Below are 13,658 nucleotides of genomic sequence, written 5' to 3' on the forward strand. Positions count from 1 at the left end.
GTCGATGCATTTGTGTCTAGCCTATAAATTAAATAGCGCTTTCTTGGTCACCAAGGACACCGATGGCATCGCCTGCAGCATGGGCGCAGCCTTTGCTGAACTGTGTAGGAAAAACCGTGAGCCGAAAAATAGCTGACATAACAGGGATGTAATAGGTACCACATATGCCAGGTGTTTCAGCGAACACTTTCAAAAAATTTTTAAAGGTTGCCTGTGGCAGATAGTATAATTCCAGTTCGTGAGCTGGTCTACTTGAAGAGGCAGACGTTACTTGCACAAAAAATTGAAATGCAGAATTGAGTAATTAACCAAAAATCGCTGATTAAGTCTTAACTAATTACCTTATTGCAATCTGCAAATTCTAGCCGTGGAGTTCACAAGGCCGATCAACTTGGAACGAGTTCTCAGGATGACGCCACCAGTTTCGAGATATTAATTCCAGAACTTTGCGGATAATTGTATTGCCGGTGTAGTTATTATTGCGCTTCAATGCATACAGCGACGTTTTGTAAAGAAAGAACTTGGTCCCACACGTCAGATGCGTGACCAAGTTCCATTAACGCCATCCTCCATTTGAAGAATTGTACAGCATAGTTAGCTTGCGAATGCGAGCATTTTTTTTTGTTTTTTTATGGAACTAGTAACACCTGCAAATCTTCAACGTGTCCTACTCGGCCACCGCGGTGAATAATGCCACCGAGAGCTTCCGCAACATCTTGCCAATACGCCGTTGGAACATTTCGCGCGCTGAAAAATCAAGTCCGACGATCGGGGCTACGCAGGTCTATAACCTGCCATAAAAAGTCTACGGAGTGTGTCTGGCGTCGCGAAAACGTGCATCGCGAACAGGCCCTGGGAGGATCACTCGTGCACGCTGGCGCAGAGTCATCGTAAAACGACGTTTCATGGCAGCTAGTGGGTCGAAACAAATCTAAAAAAATAAATAATAATAAGCGCGCACGCACGAGCGGCCCACGCTCGTTCGCTTGCCGAGGCAATTATGCGGGGTCGCAATGAATGAGTGAGTGACGCTCGGCGATTCATTTAACGGCGCCGGCGAGGCAACAAAAGAAGGCGAAGAGCGTCGGAGACGGTCGTCGCCACAACTCGCCATTAGATAAGCGCTTCCGCGGCGGTGGCGAAAGCTGCGCCGTCGACGACTCCTATGCGGCAGCTGCGGCAGTCCCGGCCGTGATGCGCGCCGTCTTCCTTCTGCCGCCCGCGCTGTAATTCAGAAGCCTTTCCCCACTTTCCCTTTTCCATATTTTTCCTGGCTGCCTACGAAACCTCCGCGCAGCGATGAGAGCGCAGCGAACACCGGCAGCCGCGATTTCTTAGGCGACGGCGTGCGTAGTCGAACAATGGCGGAGAAAGCGAATGAAAAGTAAGAGGTTATAGTCGAGCGTGCGAGACTTTCTTTGCGCTTTGCTTTCTTTCTTCGCCCTGGCTGCTAACGAGTGGGTGGTTGCTGCCACTCGCGCTCTTTCTCTCTTTTTCTCTACCTGCCCGGGCCTTTTCTCGAAATGCGAGACGACGACTTGTCTTTTTCTCTCGTTTTAAGACACTCTTTGAAGAGAGCAAGAAAAGAGCGACGCCGTTTAGTCGCTATACCGCTTGCCGTTCTCCGGCTGAGGCCGCCGCGTCTTCGGCCGAACCGTCGGGCGAGCCTTTCCCCAGGGCACGCGCAGACGTGGCAGGCCTTGACACCGAGGCCCGACCGCGGTTGTGTGTTGCCCGACGGGTGAGGGGAGGAGCTGGGATGCTCGGCATGCCTCATTCTCACCGGCATTTGATGACACGGGATGGCGTTGGCGAGCGCGTGCAAAAAAGTGGCAGCGCTGCGACGGGGCGCTTCGGGGTGTCCCTTATATACGCGTAATCATAGTGCTAACGAATTGGGAGTGACTATCTCTGAAGGAGGTCGGGCGCGCCCCTTGTCAAATGCGAGACGCAGGACGTTAGCAAGTTAAGGTTGCTCTTTTTTTCGTTGATGTTACTTCAGAGTTCGTTGGTGGCACTTGCTGCGGATGTGATAACCTGTTGGTTTGAGTGATGAGACCAAACCTGCAACCACCTGCAAGGCACTATACGGACGTTTTTTCTGGCAGACCGGCCATTTAGCTGGGTCACGGCTGTTGGCTTTTGCAATATACTTGGTGCTTCGCGCGGCAACTCAGTGAGAAATCAATCTAGCAGTGCTTACGTCAGAAGCACCGCGCGTCTCGAAGAAACGGGTGGGCGTTTGGGCTGAAAATACAGTGGACATACTTTCCTTGTTCGGGGATCGATGTGAAACCTCCAGAAAACCGCGAATAAGAAGGCGAGTAAAGCATAGAATGTTGACATGCGTAGACTTGCTTGATTGCTGTGGCGCAGACAAATGAGTTCAGTCCGCATTCTCCAAAACCCACCATTGGAGTGCAACAACAGGTGCGATCGGAGCAGTGGGCATTCGTTTTCTCCGATAAAAACAGACTGCGTCTTACTAATTTAGAGAACTGCATACGGTCACCGCGCGATCATAAACATACAGTTAGGAACACGGAAAACATAATACGGCTTTCAAGCTTGCCAGTGTGTATATACGTGTGCTTGCCCTGATTAAAAAGGGGCTTTTTTATTTCCTTCTGGTTTGCATCCACACTGCCCACGTGCTCGGTCTTCTGCAAGCGTACTGCGTTCGGTGACTCGCATTTTTTTTAACATTCTTTCCTTTCTTTTTCATCCAGGCAGCATGCGCGCATAAAAAGAAACGTGCCTGGGTTGTCATTGCGCGCCGCTCATTACGCGAACGCTGCCGGCAGCGGGGAAAATGGCGAGTTGATAGCTGCTGCCATTATTGCTTTTCGGTAGCATAGCTGCGCGAGCTTTTGTGACTCCTTCGAGGCGTGCGTATTAGTCTGGAGCGCATGCACCACTCGAGGCGCTGTTTCCGATGCCATGTCGCGGCGCGAGAAAAAGCCTACGCTGCCGAAAGAGCCGTGGGCGAAATACAAATCTCGTTCCATGAAAAAAAAAAATCTAGAACGCCAGGAACGTCCTTGCAGAATGGCTCTATATACGCTCAGCCATTGACCCACGAGTTTGGGCCCACACGGTCAGATAATTCGCTCACGCTCAACCGAGCTGCAGCCTCCGGGGAGCAACGGGAGTAAAATTCTCGAATGGCTGAGTGAGCTCGTGAGTGAGCGATTTCACGAATCGGCTCTTCGGACGCGGTGAAGAAAACGCCTTCAGAGAGCGTGCTGACGAATCGCTCAACTGTTGCTGTCTGTCACGTCTGTGATTGAACGGAGTGTGTGCCGCAAAACTGGTATGTATACGTCTGTCGTTCTTGAGTTTGCGTCTCAATCGAGACCATGCCGATTGAGCCGATGGTGTGTATGTAACCGCAGTTATAATGCGCCTGCTGATTGAAAATGTCGAAAGTAGTTTGAACTCCCGGCCATGACAGCCGCATTCCTATCCAGGCGCAATGCATCAAAAAAAAAAAAGAAGAAACACCCACGTACCATGCATTTGGCCCAGGCTAAATAACTTCAGGCGAGAAAAATTATTTTGAAGCCCCTCACTATAGGGCGTGCCTCATGACCAACTGTGCAGTTTCGGGACGTTAAAATCCACAATTAAAAAAAAGAAGTGCCGAAAGATTTAAAACACCAAGGTGTGCTTTAAATGGCGATAGAAACTAAGAAAACTTAAGTGAGAGAGAGGGAGATTTAGCACGAGAAAGAAGCGAGAGGTCGGCCTGAACTACAATAGTTTGCTACTCAGCAAAGGGGAAGGGGAAACGTGGGGCAAAAGAAACATTAGAAAGGGAAGACAGTTATAATATGATCAGAAACGACATAACTAAAGAACTAACAATTAACCGGAAAATGACAATCGCCTGTCCCACAGTGGTCCACATGGCTTGGCCGTATCGACTGACCACAAAACCCACAATGGCCTTCATGGCCCAAAGGGCCCTCTTGGACCAGGCGGAGATGGTAGCCTGAGTCAGTTGTGTCCTGGAATAAGAAACCGCCTACCCGCTCTCTCCCACCCTACTCCTTTTCTCATTCGCCTTTTTACCTCCCTTGATTAATCAATGACGTATTTCCATCCATCCACCATAACACGAGGATTATTTTGGCCATGGGTCTAAAGGATGCCCTTCAGAACGTGGCCGATTATCTATGCTTGCAAAATATCCCCTTCCTTGATTCTAAAAAGGAACGAGGTGTAATACGTTTGCGAAGCCGGTAAGGCGATCGGCTGAGAAACCGCATGCAGGCTTGCTAAGTCCCGGCTAGATCGCGAGTTATGCTCCGATTCCCAAGTTCCGGGATTTCACCTGCCTCTAACAAGATAAAGTGAGAGAGAAAGCTATTTAACTAAAGTGGATGGGCTTCATTTATCTGGTGGTTCACTTAGCTTACCACCCCGGACGAGTGCGTAGGCGCACAGAATTAATGACACCTTGTCAAACAACAATGTACTCGCGTAACATCGACCAAAACTCAAGTGCCCAAACCAATATCGCTTCAAACCAAAAAGACCAAAACGCATATGTATGCTTCCATCTATGCGAGAATGACAATTTGTCTCGAAGCGTTTAATGGTGGGGAGCACACACGTCAAGACTTACAAGAGCGTATATACGAGGGTTGCCGAGGCTACTAAATGCGTGCGGACTAGCGCTACTACTACGAGGCACGTGGAGAGAAAGATTGAAAAGACGATCGAGCAGACAGTCATCCGCATTTCTAATCTCCAACGGGGAACGATTGATAGAGCGCATCTGTCCTGTTCGTACTACCTACTTCGCCGTCTGAGCTGTACTGAACGCAAAGCAACTTCCAGTAGGATAACCTCCCTCGCCTTCTTCCCGCACTTCCTTTCCCTTTAAGATGGGATAAATAAAGTTGTCTCTCTCTCTCTCTCCAGTTGTCCAGCTCCGAGTCAAGGTTAGGATTCTCGTGATGAATATAGCCAGACGTTAGGAGGTAGAAAGCAAGACTCTGCAGACGGAGAACCACTCTGCACATTTAGCGACGCTCATACCGACGTTCACTCGAACTGCGGTCCTACTCCACAATTGCGAATAACGGACACCACGACTTCACAACTTGAATTCACACTACAAAAGGACTGGCTGCTGGACTAGTTAGTCTATCATTCGTCCTCGTCTGTCGTCTGCTCCTTTTCGTCTGTTCCCTTTGTCTGTGTCTAAATCCTTTGCTTTAAGTTTACGCGTTGTGCCAAAGGACTCTTCGGCAGCCTGTGCAAGCTAGCCGACGTGGCGTGGACATCAGCTTCTACAAATCCCTTCGGTTTTCCAAGCGAGGGTGAGGTCGGCGTGGCAAGGAGGTGTCATAATTCTCGCCGTCAGGCCCATCCCAGCGCAGTGTCAGCAGCCGAACCGCGGGCTATCACTGCGCGGCACGCGGGCGATGCGTGTGACGCCGCATGCAAAGGCGCCTGCAGCCGTCCGTCAGGGCGCCCAGGGGACTCCCGCGGTACTCGACGCTGCGCTGAAAGCTTGGCTCGCGCTGTGTTTTACGCCCGTCCCCAACACATTGAGGCCGCCGCCGCCGCGCCTTTACGCCGCTAAGGAGGCTCGCCGCCGATCTGTTACGAGCGCGGCGCCCATCACCGGTAGCCCGTGTCGCACGCCAATCAAATCGGTAGCAGCGTGAATGGTATGCGCTCGCCCTACGTGCGTGCTTGCCGGCTCGCTCGTATATACATGCAGCTAGCTGGCCCAGGGCACGCCGCTGCTGCTACAGCGTTGCCTGTCGTTGCTGCGGTTGCTACCGCGAATGCTTCCGCTGGCGTAGGCATGACAACACTGAGAGCGTGGCTTCGTGAGAGTTTTGTCTGCGTTGTTTTTCGCATACGCGATCAATTTACTTTTTAATTAACTCTCGTGATCACCGCATTGGGTACGCGTGTTGCCTCCATGAAAGGCGTGACGCGCGTTCCGTGAGCTTCCGTCGGGAGACCCCCCATAGCGAGTACAAATTGCTTGCGCACAGCGAGCTGAGGGCGATTTATGACCGCAATTAGAGGTTCTTCCTCTAGTCTTGTTTGTGGAAGTTTTCTAATGAGTGGCTTGGGGAATCGCTTATGAAATGGTGGCGCGCTGATGTCTTTAGTAACTATATCAAGGAGGGTACGCAAGGATTTCTGTAATTGGTGAATTTAAATAAGAGTAAAACATTTGATTATCTTGCTAAAATACTTTTCTTGTTGCAAAAACAAAAATTATAATTGTGATAATGAAATCTTGATAGATCAGAGAAGTTCTGGATCGGGAGTTTATGGAGTATTGTGACATTGTGTGTACATTATATACCGTTCGCTGAATGCATGGTGGTTCATGTATGCTGATCACCACGAATGAGTAACAGCGGCATCCACAACGACAATGTCATGCTACTGCACTGCTCATCGACAACCATCTGTTTATTGCTGTGTGCTTTGCGTGAAAATGGTGTTATCTTAGACCTATGCACTTTTTATGCATGCGAGATAACTTCTTATGCAGGCGTGCCTAGAGCTTTAGCGGTGATGACTACCGCACTGACTTGATGTGACCTGAAGTTGCTCTCTAGCATTACGTTCTATACCGAATGATGGGTCCCGTCAGGTTTCAGAAAAATGTAAAGAACTGAATTTTCTTCCTTTTTTTTTGCTTCTATTGATGATTTTCTTGACTCGATTGAAGGGTGGTGTTAAGATTATTGTTTTAAATAAAATAGAGAGTTCTTTTTGTTATAGCCACACAACCCAATTGCGTTTGTATGCCGGGGACCTAGTTCACAAAAGTATAATTTCATGAGGGCGCAGTATTGTTTGCCGGCTCTCGTGCGACAACCAAGATTGCAGCGAGTGATGCTATCAGGAGATGACAGGCCGGGACCCGGCGAATCACGATCTGCGCTTACGCGATAGCAATGTTGTGAATATAAGTATGGTTGGGTTTCCTTGTACTGTCTTATATTTTACCAGACTGCATTATGAGGATTAGATGACCCGTTCATGGTTGCACAAAGCGTGGTGGTCGTGGTGGTGGTGTGCTGTATATATACAGGTGGGTTTAGGCTGGCATTCGAGGCCGGCCATTGCTCCACCTGAGCCTCTCTTTCATTGACACTCGGATATTCACCATGTGTAGAAAAGCTCAGTCTCTCTTAGAAGTGTGAGAAGAAGACGCGAATATTCTTTGCGGGCTATAGCAGATCCTTCCGTAAACACAATGTGTTGAAGACACGCATGTGGGAGCTCTTTCTTTAGTAAGTTCCCAAGCAGAGAGCTATTCGACCATGGTAGCTTGGGCACATGCACAGAAAGTGTTCGATGTCTTCTGTCCAGTGCACAAAGCGCCTGGCTCATTGCTTGCGAGATGGGTGTCGTACGGCACCCAAAGGTCGCTTCAGTGCACATATCTTAAGGCGGCCTTTACCTCATAAGCGAACGCATAACTGTAATCTCGTGCGAGGACTACGACTGCGAGAAATTTAATTTCTTTGGTCGCACTCAAAATAGAAGTGGAATGAAGCAGGCCGGCTTTGTGCTGCCAGACGCCTATTCTCGATGAGCAAGATCGTCAGTCAGACGGAACGTGGCGTTTATGTCTTCGCGTGATGCTGGCACATATCGGCGAACGCTTCCAGGGTGTCTTCGTGTTATCTTACGTGCCTCTCGACTGTAATCGGAGTGAGGAACTGCGTAAGGCGCTACTTGTTGATTGACAATCACCGTAGTAAGATGACTGCGCTGGGAAAAAATGTCCCACTTTCGTACTCTTTCCCGACCTCCTTTTGGCTCCTGGTTTATTTCTGGCCCTCGCTCGTCCAGGTGTAAGAGCTAGTAAACCGGCATCGTGCCTTGCGCTGGTATGGCCGGAAACCACGTGCAAGGTTATTCTCGATCAAAGACTGCGTCACGAGTTGCCTGTTCTGCATCTTAACGCGTACATACCCTCTCCTGAGGATGTAAATTTAGAGGAGTAGAACAAGCAGAAAACTATAAGACAGAAGCACAATGGCGAGTAGGGCAAGTTGAGTATTGTAAGTGCTCTGAGAGTTCTATGACTCAGAAACTTGGTAACACATTTTAGTTGCAGGCTAAAGAGTGGAGTGCTCTGAGCAGGGAACAGTGTTTCGTCGCCATGCCATCCCCGGGAAGAGAGGTCCCTTACCTGTGGCCAAAGTGCAGCCGGACTTAACTAGTGTCATAGAATATGCTGTTTGGCGGATGGCCACTCATTAAATAGCCACTCGTGGAGTCGGTTCGACATGTATTGTGGTACATAGACTTTCTCAATTTTTTATGCTTATTTTGCCCGTTTGTGATCTTTTTTTTTTTATTTTCAAATACTGTTGGCCGTCTTGGCCGTAACAGGGTGGGTACAGCTGGTTTGCACATAGCGTAAAAAAATGTAAACACTTTACAACCGTAAATTGGACATGAAGCAATGAATGTTGGAAATACAATGCGAAACAAATAATGAAATACAAAAACAATAGTTTGGCTAAGAAATACATGTTTCTAACACTGTGACAGTGATATTGGAAGCAGCATGAAAGAAATACTATTGTATGTATTTCTAGAATAGTGTGACAATGTTTGCACGGCACCACTAAGATTAAATTTCATAAAAGGTTTCCTTCGATGATAAAACTTGGTGGGTACTAGGGGCCAACTTTTGAAGTAAGTTTTGCAGAAGTTCCGGTGACGTACAGAAATGACGTCGCAGTGAGTGTAATTTCAGAGATAATTGTAGAGCGCTCGTATGTGTTTCCTCTTCTATCTCACTATTTGTTTCCGATAAAGGCTTTGTATTACAGGCTCTTGGCGTGACTCCTGAATAAATGTGAATTTTTTAGCCATATTCCTCATGGTTCACCCGTATTAAAACACTAAATGCAGACAAAGAATTTCTAGCACCAGGAACGTGTGTCGGAATTGACTTCCCAGCAAAATGGCTGCTTCGTACCACAAATGGCATCTTCGTCATACTGCCGCTATACTTATCGCTGCTGTGTTTAACATTGCATGAAAATAAAGAAAAGAAAACGTATTCAAAAGATATGCGCTGTAGCGTGCCACAAGGCGTACCGAGAACTCGTACATAGTACGCGTGCAGAAATTACGCCAATAAGAGTATAATGAGCATCGTTTCACGTAATACAGGTACTACAAGTGATCTCTACTTTGTCGAGTTGCACTTGCCGCTTTCTCAAGTTACACTGTGATCACTACTGTGTCAGTATTAATTTTTTTTCTGCAGCGTTTCAAAGTGTGATCACGGTTTCTCCATGGGTCAATGTAATCGTAAGTGTTTCATTTACTAAAGAGACGTTTGTTATGCCTTAGGTACTTTCTTCACGCATGCGCGGTTTCGTCATTGCAGTGTCCATAGTTATATCTCCATCATACTGTTACTTTGTTCGACACCTAGGTACAAAAAAATATTCTGTTTTATTTCTTTGGTTTCCGTTTCTATGTTTCTGTCCCCTTCTTTCTGAAGAGTAGGCAGGCATTGTGCCCCTTCCGGTGGCAGTTCCCAGCCTACTCCTCTCTTTCCCTTTCCTGCCATGTGTATACATGTTTTCAAATCAAATACTACTACTACTACTACTACTACTACTACTACTACTACTACTACTACTACTACTACTACAACAACAACTAATAATAATAATAATAATAATAATAATAATAATAATAATAATAATAATAATAATAATAATAATAATAATAATAATAATAATAATAATAATACTTAGCACAAGTGCTCTAAAAAGTAATGCGGAAAAAGAAATGACTTGACAGTGCTGAATACCCTACGCGTTTGTCGCTCTTACTCAAAGGAAAACTTTATATAAAATCGTCCGGAGCAACCTAAGCTAGTGGGTACACCGCAACCTGCAAAATACCTGTTCGAGTGGATTGTCGAGTGGCCTGCACAGCAAGGGTGCTCTTTTCTCTGAGGTTCTGCACAGGACCAATTCGAAACTCTGCCACATATGATGGGCAGAATGAGTAGGAAACCCGGCTTCAGGTGAACAGGTATTTACGTATTATCTGCACGCCTCCGAGAATCTATGCACTTGGACACTTTTGTGAAGCACTGTAAGTGTTGCTCACTTCTCGTAATTAACGCTATAACAGCCGTGGTCACTGCTTCACATTTAGGCGAAACAGAAAAGAAAAACAAAATATGTTTAACGTGACCGAGTCTTTATTCGCACTCTTCTTTGACCCATACTAACAGTTTCCTAATGCAAAAGGAAAAAGCCGCTACAAGAAAAAGAGACAGATACCGAGGAAAGGCAGGTTAACCCGAAGGAAAAATCCAGTTCGCTACCCTACATTGCGGAACGGGGACGTTGAGCTAAACAATTAAGCTAGTAGAGAGAGAAAGAGAGAGAGAGAGAGAGAGAGAGAGAGAGAGAGAGAGAGAGAGAGAGAGAGAGAAATGGAGCACAGTCACACAACCACAGCTTATTACTATCCCCTCAGACTATCACAGCACAGTAGCACTTGTAGCACTACGAACACCAATTCACACCACAGCTGCTTTTGTACAGGCCGTTCGTTCGTAAAAACTATACCACTGCCTTTGTCGCCGTCAGAAAATGCAGGAAACCTGCAGGAAAGTCAAGTTGTCATTACAAATCGTCTCCAGCTTGATATACAGTGTACACTGATGCAAATGACTCATTATTCTTATTAAAAATAGCACCTTTACGGTATACTTACGAAGTCTTGTTGAGCATGGTTCTCTGTGGTTTCCGTTCCCTTCGCAGTGCTTCAGTACAGCAAGACAAATGCTTCACTGCGGCGTTTCTCTTAGCTGGCTCACGAGCTTCTGGACGTTGAACCTTATTATTTGTTTGATTCAAATCACACTTGGTTGCATCAAACATACTAAAAAAACTACTCACTGCTTCACAGCCTAAAACTCCAAAATACCTCCTTACTCGTTCAAAACCGCTAAGGCTACAATAGGAAGTTCTTCCATAGAAGCTAAACAAAAAATAACAATAGCTCCAGCACTTCGTGTTTTCTGACAATAGAACAGTTATCCATACAGCTTTGCTTGTACTTCACAGAATGGTATTTGAAGCATACATACATCGCAGCTGAAATCAGCGGCCACGATATCCTCAAACATGCATTTTGTGTTGTCTTCCCTGCGCAATTACACTCTTCCCTGCTTACACGTACGACGATGCGCGCTGGGGAATGTGGCGATCGTATCGATTGTTGTTTGTACATGATGTACATACCGTATCTACTCGCATGATCATCGCACGCCCTTCCTCCCTCCCCATTTTCCTTTATAATTCTCCTATTGTGCATCAAAAACTTTTTTTTCGTCGAGTAATCATCGCAGCCTCGTAAATTGCTGCAGCGACCGTCATCTGCTTGTTCCGACGTCACTTTTGAAACCGACTCTGAATAAGTCCGGGCTGCACAGTCAATTTATTTGTTTCTTTAGCGACTCTAGGTTCAGCTAGTGTCTGCAAGGGACTTTGCATTTCCTGCTTTTGCAGAAACGGTTCTCTTGTTACAAAGGTAAGCACAGTCTGCAAGTAATGTTTTCTTAGTTATAGTTTTCAGCGGCTGGTGTCAGAACCCTGACATGGAGCAAAAATATTTTTCGTTTCTTGTTTCTGTTTTTTTTTCTCTATTTAGCATCTATACCGTTCCACCTAACAATTTTCCCTGCGTAGTAATTTGTATTTGTAATTTGTATACTTCCAAATGATCAAAACAACTACGTCCATGCTCCCTTGTTGTAATAGCTGTATTGGCTTGCCCGTATTTACTTATTCGCGCCTCATAAGGCTTACAGGCTCTCTTGCCGCGCTGAGTTATGTAAGAAAGCATGTGACGTCTGTTTGCAATAGCTAAAAGAAAAAACCAAAAATAAAAGGAAGGAAGCACGTAAAATGCACACTTAATGTAGCGCATTCAAACGTGTATAAACTATCTGCGTGCATTCAAATCAAGCACAATGCTTGCAACGTTTGCACGGACAAAGTTAAATTTGTAGGTCACGCTGCTGTGGCCAGGTCGGCCAAATCACGTCTCCATACTGCGGGTGGTCTTGGGAAGCGGCTGCCCTTCACTCCACGGCAGCACGGCGGGCATCCATCTCTGAGCATTAAGCGATGCTCATAATGAACTGCGCATGACACCTACTGAACGTCTGCCATCATTAGGCCACCGGAAAGGAAGAGCGAGAGAGAAGATTTGCCTCATTGGCGCTTAATGCTCGCGGCCAAATTACACCTCTCCACCAGTGGCCCTTCTCTACCGCGCCAGGATTCACGCTCCTTTTCTCTTTTCAATGACTGCGAATCATTTCAATACAAAAGCGCTGGCAACTCAGGAAAAAAAAGTAATAAAAGAATGAATTGGGGATGGTAGATGGGAAGAGGGGGAGGGTCGTAGAAAGAATCTGGCGACGTTCGTGGGAGAGAAGGTGACAGTACGCTGCTCATCACGAGTAACGCAAGCGAATCCGAATCGCCGCCTTTGGTGGAGCGAACGGCGGGCGGATTACGGAACGGCCGCGCGAGGCCGCACCACCAGGCACGACGGATCTGCAGGAAACACCGCCGCTTGCTTACTCGTTCGCTAGCACCTCCGAGTATTGCAAACGTTACACGACGCAGAAACTCAAGGGGACGAGTTAAATGCAGTGGTTACGTGCTGGATGGCGTAAAGATAAAGGGGGGCGGGGGAGGGATGTGTTGTTAAAGCAGGCAGTACAGTGAGCTTGACTCGCATGGTGCGCCATGCGGGCAGTGAGAGAAAGAGGAGGCGAACCTCTGAGTTCAGCAGAGAAGGCGACCCTCACGGAGAAAGCGGCGGCTTTTGCGGCGCGCGTGGCTTCTGTGCCGAATGTATGGCGGCCAGCGCAGCAATGTAGCGAGAGCGTTCGGCGGCGAGGTGAGCGAGGGAGGGGCGGAGGGAGGAGGTAGCCGCGCGGCCTCGTTGGGCAAGTGCAAGTGCGAGAGCGCTTTGCCCGCAGCCTCGGTGCCTAAGAAAGCAAAAGAAAAGAAAAAAAGGGCGAGAAACTCTTCCCCGCCAGACGCAGCCGGCGCGACAAAAAGCACTCCGCGTCCAGAGCAGCCGGCGCAGTCCTCTCGCGAAGCAGCAGATCGATCCTTGCGGACTCCTGAAGGGTTGCCACCTCTCGACACGACACGACTCGACCGACCGTCGTCGACTCGTTGGCTTAGAGCGAAGCGATTCGCTCGCGTCGACGCCGACTACCCTTTGCTGCTCGGACCTCGCGCCGCTGCAGCCGGTGATTTGAAAGCGCCGCTCGGCGCCGTCGACCGGAGAGTGTTTTCCGTGTGTGAACGTCGATAGGTTCTCACCAGACGCTTCTTCTTGCTGTGTTTTGGTTTGCTTCGCTTCGGACGCGAAACCAAGATCGCCGGGATGAAGCTGCTTCAGGTGAGCCCCGGCTTCATGTTCTTCGATGTACCTGTTCCAAGATGAATTCGGCAGTTGGAAAATATAGACTTTTCTAGTACCGACGGCAACATCTCCAGCAAAAATGGTCATTCTCGCGGCTTCTGCCGAACATGCCTTCATTGCTTTTTTTTCGGAAGCGAGTTATCTCTTCCGTTCCCGCCATTGCT

The 13,658-nt window shown here is 47.7% G+C and overlaps 1 protein-coding gene across 1 annotated transcript in view; it reads left to right on the forward strand.

Annotated features, from left to right (window-relative positions):
• The first annotated feature begins 13,119 nt into the window (after positions 1-13,119).
• The window catches only part of LOC139054713 (uncharacterized PE-PGRS family protein PE_PGRS20-like), a 74,097-nt gene continuing 73,558 nt past the window's right edge, over positions 13,120-13,658 (forward strand). The window contains exon 1 of the mRNA XM_070532187.1: positions 13,120-13,470. Within this exon, the coding sequence (XP_070388288.1) occupies positions 13,456-13,470 (15 nt within the window). The 5' untranslated portion in view covers positions 13,120-13,455. The remainder of the gene's footprint in view (positions 13,471-13,658) is intronic.

This window comes from Dermacentor albipictus, chromosome 1, assembly GCF_038994185.2.
Source record: "Dermacentor albipictus isolate Rhodes 1998 colony chromosome 1, USDA_Dalb.pri_finalv2, whole genome shotgun sequence".
NCBI classification, from domain to species: Eukaryota; Metazoa; Arthropoda; class Arachnida; order Ixodida; family Ixodidae; genus Dermacentor; species Dermacentor albipictus.